Source organism: Chiloscyllium plagiosum, unplaced genomic scaffold (genome assembly GCF_037043375.1).
Source record: "Chiloscyllium plagiosum isolate Xiang-an unplaced genomic scaffold, Cpla_swu_hap1 HiC_scaffold_10, whole genome shotgun sequence".
Classification (NCBI taxonomy): Eukaryota; Metazoa; Chordata; class Chondrichthyes; order Orectolobiformes; family Hemiscylliidae; genus Chiloscyllium; species Chiloscyllium plagiosum.
In genome coordinates this window covers 117,280,844-117,298,289 of record NW_028270148.1, presented here as the reverse complement: position 1 = coordinate 117,298,289, position 17,446 = coordinate 117,280,844, and the positions used below count along the sequence as shown (strand labels likewise).

The 17,446-nt window shown below is 49.7% G+C and overlaps 1 protein-coding gene and 1 long non-coding RNA gene across 2 annotated transcripts in view; one reads left to right on the top strand and one right to left on the bottom strand.

Moving 5' to 3' along the window:
* Positions 1 to 16,163, top strand: part of LOC148149065 (uncharacterized) — a 47,612-nt gene extending 31,449 nt beyond the window's left edge. Inside the window, exons 2-4 of the long non-coding RNA XR_015758545.1 lie at positions 2,151 to 2,224; positions 11,384 to 11,481; positions 15,981 to 16,163. This is a non-coding gene — a long non-coding RNA (uncharacterized LOC148149065). The remainder of the gene's footprint in view (positions 1 to 2,150; positions 2,225 to 11,383; positions 11,482 to 15,980) is intronic.
* The window catches only part of abch1 (ATP-binding cassette, sub-family H, member 1), a 91,473-nt gene extending 74,579 nt beyond the window's left edge, over positions 1 to 16,894 (bottom strand). The window contains exons 1-4 of the mRNA XM_043696706.2: positions 16,024 to 16,894; positions 14,485 to 14,644; positions 11,353 to 11,507; positions 1,986 to 2,093 (exon numbers count right to left, since the gene is read on the bottom strand). Of these exons, the coding sequence (XP_043552641.2) occupies positions 1,986 to 2,093; positions 11,353 to 11,507; positions 14,485 to 14,644; positions 16,024 to 16,202 (602 nt within the window). The 5' untranslated portion in view covers positions 16,203 to 16,894. The remainder of the gene's footprint in view (positions 1 to 1,985; positions 2,094 to 11,352; positions 11,508 to 14,484; positions 14,645 to 16,023) is intronic.
* Positions 16,895 to 17,446: the final 552 nt, after the last annotated feature.

The following is a 17,446-nucleotide window of genomic DNA, read 5'->3' as shown; positions in this document are numbered from 1 at the left end:
CTGTCAGTGACAGATTGCTGAAGACTGGGTGGAGGTGGTCTGTAAGGTGACCCTGTCACCCTGTGGAGAGGAGACCAGGCCTGGGACAGAACTGAAATGACAATGAAATACTTATTTCACATGGGAGTGAGTGGGATCTGTCCTTAAGCAGTGGACAGGGAGGGGGTGAAAGATCAGGTATAGCATTTTCTCTGTTGCATGGGAAGGATCTGTGGGATGGTGAAGGAATGCTCATGGTGTATGAAGGATTGTCAAGGGAGAATAGAAGGGAATTGAAATGGGGGTGGGAGCATGTGGGGAGAAGGTGTGTTCAGGGCTGCCATTGTGCTGTAATGAGGGAAATTGGTTGTTGAATTTCAAAGGCCGGTGGATGGAATATGGGAATAAGAGATGTCCAGTTGTGGATGAGAGTCAGGGGGAGAAGGTCACAGTAAACACAGTGGTCTGTAGCCAAACCTGCACCAAGTCCAAATCTCCCGTCATACCTGCAATCTGAGCAACAGCTGAAACTACCTGTCTTTCCCTGCTCCATCACAGCAAATACAAGAGCGGCAGGTTTCTGACATCAAACCATTTTACTGGCCACACAGATGTGTACAGTGGTGTATGGATGTTAATGTTGGAGTGGTGTCAGCTCTGTAGCTGTACATTCCAATGACTGACAGACAATAGCTTCCTGTCACTGCCCACAGCAAACCTTGTGCCCACCACATTCAGCGCCGCCAGCCCATCCTTATAAACCTCACAACACTATGTCCAACATTAGATATGATTCTGCTATTGGACAACATTTACCAAATAATCAGATTGTGCTAATAGTTACATTGGAAACCAATTTAAGATCATCAACCAAGCTCACAGTGTGATTAATTTGGATGTACTAGATGTTACGTTTATTCACACACTGGACCCTGTTGTTCTCACAGTGAACAGCATTTGTCCACACGTTGTATTATTTTGATTTAGGAAAGAGTTATGTAGACAGCCAATCCCTGTTGCATTCCCCACAGAAATGTCCTGACCAATCAGAGTCTACCTCCCTAATTAAATTCTGATTGGGAATTATCAGTTTTTGTTGCAGCTCCATGACAACCATCATCCAACCAATCGGCCCCCTCTTCACTTGCTGTATAATTTATTATTCCCTTTCCTTGTTTTTGGTTTTCTTGTGTCCCAGTCCTGATGACTGCAAGGTGTTACACCCCACCATCAGCCACAGGAAAGGTGTTCCCCCAATCCCCAGATCTTCAGTCCCCAAACTGTTGGAGATAGGGGCGTGTACCTAAATCTCAGGTTGGGAGCCTGTTCAAGTCCTGGCATGGTAACCTCAGTGAGAATTCCCGGGATGACTGAGCTTCCAGTGGGTAATGCCCTTGCTCCTCAGGACCATTGGTAATGTTTCTATCAATGAGTTAAGAGCCAGAGACTGGAGGCATTCCTGTACTACTGACCTGGAAACGTGAGATGGAAACTTCCTCGGCTAATTCCTCAGTAAGTACAGACTAACATCCAACAGCCTAACATTTTCCCTGATTCCCTAATGAATCATCCTGACCCGAGTTACACTGATTTCTTGACACTGGTCGGTGCCTTTACGCCCTACAGCCTCCCCCCATCCCCTCACACAATCAGCAGGTACTACAACTGCAGGCTCCATCCACATTCCCAAAGGAGCTGAGATCTAGGGCCCAGACAGAAATACTGCTCAGCCCCAGGTCAGACTACAGAACGAGTTAGGCAGCATTCTGTTCAGTTGGCAGGACAGAGTGGATGGGCAGAAGGGCGTCTCATGCACTGTGTGAGTGATCTAGATTCAAAGTGAAAGAGTTCAAATCCAGCCACTTGCTACAAGCAGTTTTGAAATATGATTTGTTCCAAACGATTTAACTTTCTTCCCAAAATATATATGAGACAAAAAGGCTACAGTTTGGTTTATAAAGAGAAATCCTGGAAACGGGCCCGATAATCCGTTTTAAAATTAATACCTAGCTCGTAAAACAGGATCCACTCCAACAGTTGGCTCATCCAATAAGAGAAGCTGAGGTTCCTGGAGTAGGGCAGCTCCGAGGGATACACGCCGTTTCTGTCCACCGCTGAAAACAAACCAGATCCCACCGATCCACTCAGTAAGATATTCTTTCTAACTGCAGGGAATTCCTGACAGAACTCAGCAGAGAAAGGTAACTCTACCAAGGGAGCTGGATTCGTACACAGTTACAAACAGGTAACTACATGTTCAACAAGAAACATACTAACTGCAAGAAAACGCCGCAACCTTCAACTAACTTTGTTTCCCAGAAACTGTTTCCATCTTGAGGAGGAATTCAAATTGCGGGTTGATTTCATCAAAACCTTTTAAAATGTTTCCAACTCACAGCAATGCTGCCACCTCCCAAACCCACAGCCACCTTCACCCAGAAGGACAAGGGCAGCAGATACATGGGAACACCATCCCCTGCAAGTTCCCTTTCAAACCACACACCTTCCTGACTTGGAAATATATCGCTGATTCCAAATCCTCGAATTCCTGCATGTGAGTCTCTGTGTGTGAGAGTCTCTGTGTGTGAGTCTCTGTGTGTGAGAGTCTCTGTGTGTGAGTCACTGTGTGTGCGAGTCTCTGTGTGTGTGAGTCTCTGTGTGTGAGTCACTGTGTGTGTGAGCCTCTGTGTGTGAGTCACTGTGTGTGCGAGTCTCTGTGTGTGAGAGTCTCTGTGTGTGAGTCTCTGTGTGTGAGAGTCTCTGTGTGTGAGTCACTGTGTGTGAGTCTCTGTGTGTGAGAGTCTCTGTGTGTGAGTCACTGTGTGTGTGTGAGTCTCTGTGTGTGTGAGTCTCTGTGTGTGTGAGTCTCTGTGTGTGAGTCTCTGTGTGTGAGAGTCTCTGTGTGTGAGTCACTGTGTGTGTGTGAGTCTCTGTGTGTGTGTCTCTGTGTGTGTGAGTCACTGTGTGTGAGTCTCTGTGTGTGAGTCTCTGTGTGTGAGAGTCTCTGTGTGTGTGAGTCTCTGTGTGTGAGTCTCTGTGTGTGTGAGTCTCTGTGTGTGAGTCTCTGTGTGTGAGAGTCTCTGTGTGTGTGAGTCTCTGTGTGTGTGAGTCTCTGTGTGTGAGTCACTGTGTGTGTGTGAGTCTCTGTGTGTGTGAGTCTCTGTGTGTGTGAGTCTCTGTGTGTGAGTCACTGTGTGTGTGTGAGTCACTGTGTATGTGTGAGTCACTGTGTATGTGTGAGTCTCTGTGTGTGTGAGTTTCTGTGTGTGTGAGAGTCACTGTGTGTGTGTGTGAGTCACTGTGTATGTGTGAGTCTCTGTGTGTGTGAGTCTCTGTGTGTGAGTAACTATGTGTGTGTGAGTCTCTGTGTGTGTGAGAGTCACTGTGTGTGTGTGTGAGTCACTGTGTATGTGTGAGTCTCTGTGTGTGTGAGTCTCTGTGTGTGTGAGTCTCTGTGTATGTGAGAGTCACTGTGTGTGCGTGTGAGTCACTGTGTATGTGTGAGTCTCTGTGTGTGTGAGTCTCTGTGTGTGAGTAACTATGTGTGTGTGAGTCTCTGTGTGTGTGAGTCTCTGTGTGTGTGAGTCTCTGTGTGTGAGTCTCTGTGTGAGTGAGTCTGTGTGTGTGTCTCTGTGTGTGAGAGTCTCTGTGTGTGAGAGTCTCTGTGTGTGAGTCTCTATATGTGTGAGTCTCTGTATGTGTGAGTCTCTCTGTGTGTGTGAGTCTCTGTATGTGTGAGTCTCTCTGTGTGTGTGAGTCTCTCTGTGTGTGTGAGTCTCTGTGTGTGTGAGTCTCTCTGTGTGTGTGAGTCTCTGTGTGTGTGAGTCTCTCTGTGTGTGAGTCTCTGTGTGTGTGAGCTGGTGTGTGAGAGTCTGTGTGTGAGAGTCTCTGTGTGAGAGTCTCTGTGTGTGAGAGTCTCTGTGTGTGTGAGTCTCTCTGTGTGTGTGAGTCTCTGTGTGTGTGAGTCTCTGTGTGTGTGAGTCTCTGTGTGTGTGAGTCTCTGTGTGTGTGAGCTGGTGTGTGAGAGTCTGTGTGTGAGAGTCTCTGTGTGAGAGTCTCTGTGTGTGAGAGTCTCTGTGTGTGTGAGTCTCTCTGTGTGTGTGAGTCTCTGTGTGTGAGTCTCTGTGTGTGAGTCTCTGTGTGTGTGAGTCTCTGTGTGTGAGTCTCTGTGTGTGTGAGTCTCTGTGTGTGTGAGTCTCTCTGTGTGTGTGAGTCTCTGTATGTGTGAGTCTCTGTGTGTGTGAGTCTCTGTGTGTGTGAGTCTCTGTGTGTGTGAGCTGGTGTGTGAGAGTCTGTGTGTGAGTCTCTCTGTGTGTGAGTCTCTGTGTGTGAGAGTCTGTGTGTGAGAGTCTCTGTGTGAGAGTCTCTGTGTGTGTGAGTCTCTGTGTGTGAGTCTCTGTGTGTGTGAGTCTCTGTGTGTGTGAGTCTCTCTGTGTGTGTGAGTCTCTGTATGTGTGAGTCTCTGTGTGTGTGAGTCTCTCTGTGTGTGAGTCTCTGTGTGTGTGAGCTGGTGTGTGAGAGTCTGTGTGTGAGTCTCTCTGTGTGTGAGTCTCTGTGTGTGAGAGTCTGTGTGTGAGAGTCTCTGTGTGAGAGTCTCTGTGTGAGTCTCTGTGTGTGAGAGTCTGTGTGTGAGAGTCTCTGTGTGAGAGTCTCTGTGTGTGTCTCTGTGTGTGAGAGTCTCTGTATGTGTCTCTGTGTGTGAGAGTCTCTGTGTGTGAGAGTCTCTGTATGTGTCTCTGTGTGTGAGAGTCTCTGTGTGTGAAAGTCTCTGTGTGTGTCTCTGTGTGTGAGAGTCTCTGTGTGTGTCTCTGTGTGTGAGAGTCTCTGTGTGTGAAAGTCTCTGTGTGTGTCTCTGTGTGTGTGAGTCTCTGTATGTGTGAGAGTCTGTGTGTGAGAGTCTCTGTGTGAGAGTCTCTGTGTGTGAGAGTCTCTGTGTGTGTCTCTGTGTGTGAGAGTCTCTGTATGTGTCTCTGTGTGTGAGAGTCTCTGTGTGTGAGTCTCTGTATGTGTGAGTCTCTGTGTGTGTCTCTGTGTGTGAGAGTCTCTGTATGTGTCTCTGTGTGTGTGAGTCTCTGTATGTGTGAGTCTCTGTGTGTGAGAGTCTCTGTGTGAGAGTCTCTGTGTGTGAGAGTCTCTGTGTGTGTCTCTGTGTGTGAGAGTCTCTGTATGTGTCTCTGTGTGTGAGAGTCTCTGTGTGTGAGTCTCTGTATGTGTGAGTCTCTGTGTGTGAGAGCCGGTGTGTGTGAGTCTCTCTGTGTGAGAGTCTCTGCGTGAGAGAGTCTCTGTGTGCGCGAATCTCTGTGTGTGAGCTGGTGTGTGTGTGTCTCTATATGTGTGAGTCTCTGTATGTGTGAGTCTCTGTGTGTGTGTGAGTCGGTGTGTGTGAGTCTCTGTGTGTGTGAGTCTCTGTGTGCGGGTCTCTGTGTGTGAGAGCCTCTGTGTGTGAGTCTCTCTGTGTGTGAGTCTCTGTGTGTGTGAGTCTCTGTGTGCGGGTCTCTGTGTGTGAGAGCCTCTGTGTGTGAGTCTGTGTGTGTGTGAGTCTCTGTGTGTGAGTCTCTGTGTGTGAGCCTCTGTGTGTGAGAGCCTCTGTGTGTGAGAGCCTCTGTGTGTGTGTGAGTCTCTGTGTGTGAGTCTCTGTGTGTGTGAGTCTCTGTGTGTGAGAGCCTCTGTGTGTGAGAGCCTCTGTGTGTGGGAGTCTCTGTGTGTGGGAGTCTCTGTGTGTGTGTGAGTCACTGTGTGTGAGAGTCTCTGTGTGTGTGTGAGTCACTGTGTGTGTGAGTCTCTGTGTGTGTGAGCCTCTGTGTGTGAGTCTCTGTGTGTGAGAGTCTCTGTGTGTGAGCCTCTGTGTGTGTGAGCCTCTGTGTGTGTGAGCCTCTGTGTGTGAGTCTCTGTGTGTGAGAGTCTCTCTGTGTGTGAGTCTCTGTGTGAGTCTGTGTGTCTGAGTCTGTGTGAGTCTCTGTGTGTGAGTCTGTGTGTGTGTGAGTCTCTGTGTGTGAGAGTCTCTGTGAGTGTGAGTCTCTGTGTGTGAGTCTGTGTGAGTCTCTGTGTGTGAGTCTGTGTGTGTGTGAGTCTCTGTGTGTGAGAGTCTCTGTGAGTGTGAGTCTCTGTGTGTGAGCCAGTGTGTGTGAACTTGTGTGTGAGCCAGTGTGTGAACGTGTGAGTTGGTGTGTGAGAATGTGAGCTGGTGTGTGTGTGGAAGCTGGTGAGTGTAAGGTGGTGTGTGTGAGTGTGAGCTAGTATGTGTGAGTTGTAATTTGGTGTGTAAAAGTGTAAGCTGGTGTGTCAGAGTGTGAGCTGGTGCATGTGTGTGAGCTGGTGAGTGTAAGGTGGTGTGTGTGAGAGTTTGAGCTGGTCTATGTGAGTAAGCTGGTGTGTGTGTGTGTGTGTGTGTGTGTGGAATGTGTGTGTGTGTGTGTGTGTGTGTGTGTATGTGTGTGTGTGTGAGAGCCAGTGTGTGTGAATGTGAGCTAGTGTGTCAGAGTGTGAGCTGGTGCGTGTGTGTGAGTTGGTGAGTGTGAGGTGGAGTGTGTGAGTGTGAGCTAGTGTGTGAGACAGTGAGCTGGTCTGTGTGTGTAAGCTGGTGAGGGTGAGCTGGTGTGTGTGAGTTTGAGCCGGTGTGTGTGTGTGTGAGCCGGTGTGTGTGAGTGTGAGCCGGTGTGTGTGTGTGTGAGCCGGTGTGTGTGAGTGTGAGCTGGTGTGTGAGAAGGTGAGCTGGTGACAGTGAGTGTGGGTGTGAGCCACTGTGGGCTGGATCTGTCTGAGATTATGCCCAGCTCCTGTAAGGGTCTGAGTGGGAGACCCACCCCAACTCCAGCACCCACACTATCAGTGACTCCCAGGGCCCCCTCTTTCATCCAACTCCCCCTCGCTCCCTTTTCTTCTCCGGTTTCTCATCCCTTCACCCCTTCCTCAGCTGTTTTCCACTCCTCTTACCTCTTGGCTTCCTTTTCCCTTGCCCCACCTCCTTACACCTTTGTTACATTTGCCCCCATTCTTCCCCCTCTCCTGTTTTACCCCTGCCCTCTGTCCCCTGCTTCCCTCCCGGTCTTACCCCTCCTGGGTGTAATTGAAATGGTTGCCTGGAAGGTGCCTCCTCTGAGCTTTCATTCAAAGTGAACTCAGGAAATGTGTCACTATTCATCCCCTCAACAGGCCACTCTCCGGGATATTACTTTCAAAGTTATTTGTTATTTTGATGAAACTTCCAAGGAAGCAGCATGGAATTCCTGATTGGACTGGGACGGTGTTGGGTCAGGGTCAGGGTCAGACGGGGAGGGTGTTGGGTCAGGGTCGGACTGGGCGGGTGTTGGGTCAGGGTCGGACTGGGAGGGTGTTGGGTCTGGGTCAGGGTCAGGGACGGACTGGGAGGGTATTGGATCAGGGTCAGACTGGGAGGGTGTTGGGTCAGGGTCGGACTGGGAGGGTGTTGGGTCTGGGTCAGGGTCAGGGACGGACTGGGAGGGTATTGGATCAGGGTCAGACTGGGAGGGTATTGGGTCAGGGTCAGACTGGGAGGGTGTTGGGTCAGGGTCAGACTGGGACGGTGTTGGGTCAGGGTCAGGGTCAGACTGGGAGGGTAAAGTGAGGTCTGGAGATCAGAGCTGAAAATGTGCTGCTGGAACAGTGCAGCAGGTCAGGCAGCATCCAGGGAGCAGGAGAATCGAAGTTTCGGGCATAAGCCCTTCTTCAGGGCTTATGAAGAAGGGCTTATGCCCGAAACATCGATTCTCCTGCTCCCTGGATGCTGCCTGACCTGCTGCACTGTTCCAGCAACACATTTTCAGCTCAGACTGGGAGGGTGTTGGGTCAGGGTCAGACTGGGAGGGTATTGGGTCAGGGTCAGACTGGGAGGGTGTTGGGTCAGGGTCAGGGACGTACCGGGTGAGTGTTGGGTCAGGGTCAGACTGGGAGGGTGTTAGGTCAGGTTCAGACTGGGAGGGTGTTGGGTCAGGGTCAGACTCGGTGTGTGCTGGGTCAGGGTCAGACTTGGAGGGTGTTGGGTCAGGGTCAGACTGGGAGGGAGTTGGGTCAGGGTCAGGGTCAGACTGGGAGGATGTTGGGTCAGGGTCAGGGTCGGACTGGGAGGGTGTTGGGTCAGGTCTGGGTCAGACAAGGGAGGGTGTTGGATCAGGGTCAGACTGGGTGTGTGTTGGGTCAGGGTCAGACTGGGTGAGTGTTGGCTCAGGGTCGGACGGGGAGGGTGTTGGGTCTGGGTCGGACAGGGAGGGTGTTGGGTCAGGGTCAGGATCAGACTGGGAGTGAGTTGGGTCAGGGTCAGACTGGGAGGGTGTCGGGTCAGGGTCAGACTGGGTGAGTGTTGGGTCAGGGTCGGACAGGGAGGGTGTTGGGTCAGGGTCAGGGTCAGACTTGGTGAGTGTTGGGTCAGGGTCAGACTGGGAGGGTGTTGGGTCAGGGTCAGACTGGGAGGGTGTTGGGTCAGGGTCAGGGTCGGGCTGGGAGGGTGTTGGGTCTGGGTCGGACTGGGAGGGTGTTGAGTCAGGGTCAGGGTCAGTTTGGGAGAGTGTTGGGTCAGGGTCAGGGTCAGACTGGGAAGGTGTTAGGTCAGGGTCAGACTGGGAGGGTTTTGGATCAGGTCAGGGTCAGACTGGGAGGGTGTTAGGTCAGGATCAGACTGGGAGGGTGTTGGGTCAGGGTCGGACTGGGAGGGTGTTGGGTCAGGGTCAGTGTCAGACTGGATGAGTGTTGGGTCAGGGTCAGAATGGGGGGGTGTTGGCCCAGGTTCAGACTGGATGAGTGTTGGGTCAGGGTCAGACTGGGAGGGTGTTGGGTCAGGGTCGAACTGGGAGGGTGTTGGGTCAGGGTCAGGGTCAGACTGGGTGAGTGTTGGGTCAGGGTCAGACTGGGAAGGTGTTGGGTCAGGGTCGGACTGGGAGGTGTTGGGTCAGGGTCGGGCTGGGAGGGTGTTGGGTCAGGATCAGACAGTGTGAGTGTTTTGACAGGGTCAGACTATGAGAGTGTTGGGTCAGGGTCAGACTGTGTGAGTGTTGGGTCAGCGTTGGTCTGGGTGAGTGTTGGCTCAGGGTCGGACTGGGAGTGTGTTGGGTCAGGGTCGGGGTCAGACTGGGAGGGTGTTGGATCAGGATCACACTGGGAGGGGGTTGGGTCAGGTTCAGGGTCACACTTGGGAGGGTGTCAGGTCCGGGTTGGACTGGGTGAGTGTCGGGTCAGGGTCGGACTGGGTGAGTGTTGGGTTAGGGTCGGACTGGGTGAGTGTAGGGTCAGGGTCGGACTGGGAGGGTGTTGGGTCTGGGTCGGACAGGGAGGGTGTTGAGTCAGGGTCAGGGTCAGACTGGGAGCGTGTTGGGTCAGGGTCAGGGTCAGACTGGGAAGGTGTTAGGTCAGAGTCAGACTGGGAGGGTATTGGGTCAGGGTCAGAGTCAGATTGGTTGTGTGTTGGGTCAGGGTCAGACTGGGAGGCTGTTGAGTCAGGGTCAGAATGGGGGGGTGTTGGGTCAGGGTCAGACTGGGTGAGTGTTGGGTCAGGGTCAGACTGGGAGGGTGTTGGGTCAGGGTCAGACTGGGAAGGTGTTATGTCAGGGTCAGACTGGGAGGGTATTGGATCAGGATCAGATTGGGAGGGTGTTGGGTCAGGGTCAGGGTCAGACTTGGAGGGTGTTGGGTCAGGGTCAGACTGGGAAGGTGTTATGTCAGGGTCAGACTGGGAGGGTATTGGATCAGGATCAGATTGGGAGGGTGTTGGGTCAGGGTCAGGGTCAGACTGGGAGGGTGTTGGGTCCGGATCAGGGTCAGACTGGGAGGGTGTTAGGTCAGGGTCAGACTGGGAGGGTGTTCGGTCAGGGTGAGGGTCAGCCTGGGAGGGTGTTGTGTCAGGGTCAGGGTCAGACTGGGAGGGTGTTGGGTCCGGGTCAGGGTCAGACTGGGAGGGTGTTCGGTCAGGGTGAGGATCAGACTGGGAGAGTGTTGGGTCAGGGTCAGGGTCAGATTGGGAGGGTGTTAGATCAGGGTCAGACTGGGAGGGTGTTGGGTCAGGGTCAGACTGGGAGGGTGTTGGTTCAGGGTCAGGGTCAGACAGGGAGGATGTTGGGTCAGGGTCGGACTGGGAGGGTGTTGGGTCAGGGTCAGGGTCAGATTGGGAGGGTGTTAGGTCAGGGTCAGAATGGGAAGGTGATGGGTCAGGGTCAGACTGGGAGGGTGTTGGGTCAGGGTCAGACTGGGAGGGTGTTGGTTCAGGGTCAGGGTCAGACAGGGAGGATGTTGGGTCAGGGTCGGACTGGGTGAGTGATGGGTCAGGGTCGGTTTGGGAGGGTGTTGGGTCAGGGTCAGACTGCGAGGGTGTTGGGTCAGGGTCGGACTGGGAGGGTGTTGGGTCTGGGTCAGACTGGGAGGGTGTTGGGTCAGGGTCGGACTGGGAGGGTGTTGGGTCAGGGTCAGACTGTGAGGGTGTTGAGTCAGGGTCGGACTGGGAGGATGTTGGGTCTGGGTCAGACTGGGAGGGTGTTGGGTCAGGGTCAGACTGGGAGGGTGTTGGGTCAGGGTCAGACTGGGAGGGTGTTGGGTCAGGGTCGGACTGGGAGGGTGTTGGGTCTGGGTCAGACTGGGAGGGTGTTTGGTCTGGGTCAGACTGGGAGGGTGTTGGGTCTGGGTCAGACTGGGAGGGTGTTGGGTCTGGGTCAGACTGGGAGGGTGTTTGGTCTGGGTCAGACTGGGAGGGTGTTGGGTCAGGGTCGGACTGGGAGGGTGTTGGGTCAGGGTCGGACTGGGAGTGTGTTTGGTCTGGGTCAGACTGGGAGTGTGTTTGGTCTGGGTCGGACTGGGAGGGTGTTGGGTCAGGGTCTGGGTCAGACTGGGAGGGTGTTGGGTCAGGGTCTGGGTCGGACTGGGAGGGTGTTGGGTCAGGGTCGGACTGGGAGTGTGTTGGGTCAGGGTCTGGGTCAGACTGGGAGGGTGTTGGGTCAGGGTCTGGGTCGGACTGGGAGGGTGTTGGGTCAGGGTCGGACTGGGAGGGTGTTGGGTCAGGGTCTGGGTCAGACTGGGAGGGTGTTGGGTCAGGGTGAGGGTCAGACTGGGAGGGTGTTGGGTCAGGGTCTGGGTCGGACTGGGAGGGTGTTGGGTCTGGGTCAGACTGGGAGGGTGTTTGGTCTGGGTCAGACTGGGAGGGTGTTGGGTCAGGGTCAGACTGGGAGGGTGTTAGGTCTGGGTCAGACTGGGAGGGTGTTTGGTCTGGGTCGGACTGGGAGGGTGTTTGGTCTGGGTCGGACTGGGAGGGTGTTGGGTCTGTGCAGGAACAGGTGGTCGTACTGCTTGAGCTGAGACTGTACCAGGAACAATTCTTCGTGAGAGCTGCCTTCTCTTTAATTCATGTAAATTTCTCGTTTTAAATAAGTTACATACCTGAGATGTTTGACAAGTTTCTTCTTTTCAGGAAGATCGAGAAAGTTTACTAGGAATGAGAGACGTGATTCAATGTCGTTGCTGCTCAGTCCATGGATTCGACCAAAGAACCAAAATGTGTCCTGAATGGTAAACTCATTGTATAAGGCTAATTCCTGCAGGAATGAAATCCAGACCAGTATTTATTCATAGCTTGCAGGAGAAATGATCAACTTTAACTCCATTTCATAACATCATTAAAAAGTCCAGCATGGAAGAAGGTGATTCAGCCCATTAGCTGCATGCTAGCCCTGTCAAAGAGTAATCCAGTTGATCCAACCCCTACATCCTCTCTCCTGCCCCACATCCCTGCAATTCTTTCACATTTAAAGATTTATCCTGTTCCCTTTTGAAGTTATTGCTGAATCTATTTGTATAAAAATGATTACCTTTTAATACCTCTGGTCTTTCTGGCTACATCTCCAGTCTATTCCCTGATATTTGATGCTTCAGTCAGTGTGGATAGTTTTTCCTTAATTACTCTGTGATTTTAGACACATCTCTCAAATCTCCATGTAACCATCTCTGCTCTGAAGAGAACAATCCCAGCCTCTCTAGCCTATGAGCTGTGAGCTCTCATCTCCGCATTGTCTCCACATCCTTCCAAAAGTGTGGTCCCCGACTTGGAAACGTCACTCCACCGAGGGACAGCTTAACTCCCTGGTTTCCCTCCTTTGTACTTCTGATTAGTCAGGATCCCAAATACTTTTCTGATGTTACTTTACAAGGAGAGGTTTTGAGCTATAGGTAGTGAGTTAGCTCCTCCAACAAAGTAAACAGCTTGTGGGGCCTTGGGTTTATTTTTAAAGTTGGAACAATAGAAGCAGGGTTTTAGTTTAGCTTTCAGCAGTTGGGGAAGCTACTACATCTTTTTCTCTGTTATAGAGAAAAGTTGCTAGAACCACGAGAGACAATCTGTTTTACTGAATTTGCCTTTGCCAAGGGTGTATTCATGGGATGTTACTTTATTGGAACAGTTTTTTAGATTAGATTAGATTAGATTACAGTGTGGAAACAGGCCCTTCGGCCCAACAAGTCCACACCGACCCGCCACCCACCCATACCCCTACATTTACCCCTTACCTAACACTACGGGCAATTTAGCATGGCCAATTCACCTGACCTGCACATCTTTGGACTGTGGGAGGAAACCGGAGCACCTGGAGGAAACCCACGCAGACACGGGGAGAACGTGCAAACTCCACACAGTCAGTCGCCTGAGGTGGGAATTGAACCCGGGTCTCTGGCGCTGTGAGGCAGCAGCGCTAACCTCTGTGCCACCGTGCCGCCCACAAATGCCATTTAGTATTATTGTGTTAAGCTTTCCAATAAGGTTACATCAATTCTGCTGTCTTTTACTTACATTATAACGACAGGATAAGAATAAAGTGTGTTTTACTTAAAGCTGGAGCATAACAAATCGAATTCCATTCGGAACACAGCTCCTTACATTTATCTTTAAATGAGATAAAAGTTAAGTCTAGGCTAACTCCTTGATTTATTTGAAGGGGGTTTGGACTGGTCCATAACAGATTGGAGACTCTTATCAGGATCAAAATCCCTAATTCCAGGTTGGGTTTTGGGTTATTGGAATCAAAGGCAGTGAGTGGTGAGTGCTGGTGTTTTTTTTTATTTCGAGTGTTGTGTTCAGTTGGTTTAAACAGGCTGTGCCTTATGTAATAATGGATCTTTCAATCACTGAGAGTTTCCTGGGGATGGAAGAAGTCACTTCAGGACCTTTACAGAAAGGGAGCAAGGCAAGGCTTTCCGAATTAGCAAACAAATTGAAGTTGGAGTTGCCTCTGTCTGTGAGGAAAAGGGGGATAGTTGCAGCAACAGCTCGACATTCCCATTCACCAGGAATGCAATCAGAATCATTGGAGATTGCTAAAGGTCAATTGCAAAGGAAGCAGCTGGAATTAGAGAGAAAAAGAGAAAGAGTAACCCAGGCAGAACAAAAAGAAAGAGAAAGAGAGGCAAAAGAAAAAGAGAGAGGATTGCAGTGGAACAAAGAGCAAAAGAATTCAAACAGCTCGAATATGAAAAGGAAATGAAACAGTTTGTGTTATGATTAAAAACAGAAGAAAGGGAGACAGAGAGAATCTCTGAATTTTGGAACTTAGAAATGAAAAAGGAAAGTTGATTTACAATGGCAGAGGTTGAAGGTATGTGGACAGAGATGGAGAGCAATCCCACCATAGCCAAAGGCCTGGTGGGCATCTGTTTAAGTATATCTATATGTTTAAGTATATCTATATGTTTAAGTATATCTATATGTTACCAAAGATATCGATTTGAGAAAATTGCTAAAAAAAAAACGGAATGGCTGGTGGGTATTGTTAAGTTGGTAGGTGGAGCTAGTGAGGTATCTGCATCAAAGTGGGGCTCAACCAGTACGTTCCCCTGTCAGGATCACAGCGAACTAATGGCTCGTGTAAGTTCAGCACCCCCTCTTTGCTCTTGCCCTCTGTGCCCGTTAATAAAGCTCTCCAGGATACTGTATGCTTTGTCAATTACTCACTCAGCCTATAGACCTCTGCTCCCTCACACCCTTTTGAATTTCACCCTTTATTTTATATTACCTCTTAGTGTTAATCCTTCTAAAATTAATCAATTCACAATGTTCTGCATTAACTTGCATTTGCCAGCTGTCTGACCACCCCCCACCAACCTGTGCAATCTGTCTGGATTCCTGTGTTCTCCTCCTCCATTTACCATCCTTTCAAGTTTGAGATCATCTGTAGATCTTGAAATGGTGCCCTATACTCCAATGTCTAGATCATTTATGTATATCAGGAACAGCAAGGCTCTCAACATTGACCAGGCTCCAGCCTGAGAAACATTCACTGACCTCTGTTTCCTGTCTTTCTAAAGTTTGGATCCAGTTTGCTACTTTTTATTCCATGAATTGCATGTTTGTCGACATGTCTATAACGTTTAGCATTTTCATCACATCAACAACCTGTCCCTGATCATCCTCCCTGTTAGGGAAAACCTAAGAGCACTCTCCATGTCAGTGCCTAAAATCACTGGCTGTTCCAGCCACTGTCTCAATCACTTGTCTGAAATTGACAGAAACATAATGATTTATACCTGAGGCATGTATCCCACCATCCTGCCTGGTACCTGGTGACCCGGGAATGCTGGACGCTTCCCCAGGATTGTAATGTTCCCCTTTGAGATGTTTAATCTTCCCAAAGCACACCGGAGAAAGGTTGTTTTGCCACAACCGCTGGGACCTAGCAGCCCGTATCTGTGTGAGACAGATGTATGAGTGTCACTGTCCTTACACATTCAACACATCATTGCCAACTCACTGAGATACATTATACTCTTTGTCACCATCTGTGGTGCAGCAAGTTATCCGGTTTAACTAGTCGCTGTATGAAGAAGTTTAAATGAAACACTCTCTTTCCATTTGTTAGTACTTCAAGTAAGCTGAGCCTGAATAAACTGGGATTAAACATAGCTGGAGAAATCCCATCTGATTTGGACTAGTTTGGCTGTAGGGAGAGGCATATTAAAGATTACTTTCTGTGTCTGAGCAGACCCAACACTCAGTGATCTTGGAACTGGGTTGGACAGGTACAAGGAGCTGTAGCTCTACCTTAAGCAGGTTTCAGGCAGTGAATCTGAAAACTGCCTGAGGCTCTGACCCAGGTTCATTCTGATTTATGGCCCCAGATTAGATACAAGCTGCTTGAATTACACCTGAAACAAAGGATCAGCATCAATTCATTCTGAGGCCAAAACCTCATGATAAATTAACTAAAGTTGGGTTTTTTTTAATGAACTTGTAATTACAATACAAGAATAGAAAGTCAGGATCCTATTTAAAAATTGTGTAATTCCACAGTGCAGAGGGATCTGGGTGTCCTGGTACAGGAATCAAAAATGCTGGTGCATAGAGACAACACACGGTTAGGAAGGGAAATGGAATCTTCCTGATTATTAGAAACGGACTAGCATATTAAACGAGGAGGCTTTGCTGCAGTTGTACAGAACATCGGTGAGATCACATCCAGAGCACCGTGTGCAGCTTTAGTCAAAGGAAAGGATATAAGTGCCTGAGATGTAGTTCAGAGACGGTTCACTCACAGATTATTGAGATTTGAACATTATCTTCTAAGGAAACATTGGACAATGGGAATATATACGCTGGAGTTTACAAGATTGAGAGGGGAGATGTATCAGATTCTCAGGGGATTTCCCAGGGTACATGCTGAGGAGATGTTTCCCTATGTTGCGGGGGGGGGGGGGGGGCACAACACTGGGGAGAGAATGGCGGAGGGGGACGTGGAGGGAACACAGTTTAAAGCTAAATACTCTGCCGTTGTGGGCAGATATGAGAAGGACTCTAGTTCCCTCAGAGGGTCACAACCTTTTGGAACCCTCTTCCCCAGAGAACGGTGGTGGTGGGGTTGCTGAATATTTTTAAGGCAGAGGCAGATAGATTTTTGACTAAGGAGGAAGTTCAAAATGATCGGAGGGGAGAGGCAAGATCATGGAGTTCAGGCCACAGTTAGTTAGTGAAGTGAGCTGGAGGCACTGATTGGCCCAATCCTAATTCTTGTGTTCCTATCTCCAAGACAACAACAATGTTTACCGATCGCCATCGAGCAGGACACTTACATCTGGCCCTGTGGCAGGGTCAGGTTAAGGTTATCGAGTACTTTCAGCTTTGCGTAGGAGAGAGTGACTCCTCGACACTCAAGAGCTGCCTGCCCGATGTCACAGTCTGCCCCTGGATCCATCATCTCTGCAGCTTCAACGTCAAAACAACTGAAATTACAAAGAAACTCAGTGTCCATTTCAGTAGAACTGCAAACAAATTCAAAAATAAACGTTTACTTTTCTCAGTAAATGTTAACATGTACATTAATGTGAAGCAGTGGGTGAAGCCTGAAACCAAAAGAGAAAATGCTGGAAAATCTCAGCAGGTCTGGCAGCATCTGTAAGGAGAGAAGAGAGCTGACATCTAGAGTCTAACTGACCCTGCACTTTAATTAATCAGTTTCTCCATCAGTCACTCTCTCCACTCTCTGACATACATGAAAGAAATTTACAGATTGAGATAATAATCTTGATTGTTTAAATCATTAGGGCAGTTCAATTCTTGCTTCAACTACCAGCTATAGTGATTTTCTAATTACAGGATCCTTCCCCCTTGCAGTCCTGTAGAATGTCTGGATACTGGAACAGTGCAGGGAAGATTGACAGTGATCCTATTAAACAATGGAGCAAATTGAAGGGGCTGAATGGCCTCTTTGTTCTCCTAATCCTCATGTTCTTCATCCAGCTGCTTTCAGCGCCTCCTGCTGGGGCTCAGCTGTCACACTGCCAGCAGGTGGTGCTTTTCTCTGGCATCATCCTCACATGCCCACTGCAGCTTGTCTGCTCTGAGACACTCGACAGTGAACTGTGCCTAATTCACCCCCTATGTCGCGCTGCCCTCGACTTTGCCCTTTACCATCTTCAGCACCAAAACCTCCTCAATATCTGAGTGAAATATTGACCAGCCGTCACTACAGGGAACTCCCTCAACAGCAACAGCCCCACCAAGTGATGTTACTTGGCTATTACACGTGCAGCACTTCAGGAGCTCCAGTGATAAATGAACATGTTCTTACAGATATTAAATAAATATATACATCTAATAACTATTATTAAATACTTTTCAATTCACACTGACTTCAATTTGTGCTTTTGCATTTGTCGTGGCCTTCTGCTGTCTCTATGATGTCAGTCCTTTGCCCAGTTTGGCAGATGGTCAGAAACTGCAAACAGCCAACTCAGTGAGGAGACAATTCCTCAGCCACATGGAGGACTCTAAATTGCTGACAATGATCTCTGTCTCCAGGCAAGGGCTTCCCTGTCAGGTCCCTGCTGGAACTCTCAACCTTCTCTCTGGTGTCCCTCGTGTTCTCGATAGAGGATTTATCCTTGGGCTGTAATCTGCACCACGAGGTCAGGCTCACAGCAAAGTTTGGGAGAAGCCACCATGGAGGTTCAGTGGGGTTAGATCACAGTGTGAGGCCCTTCTCAATGGAATAAA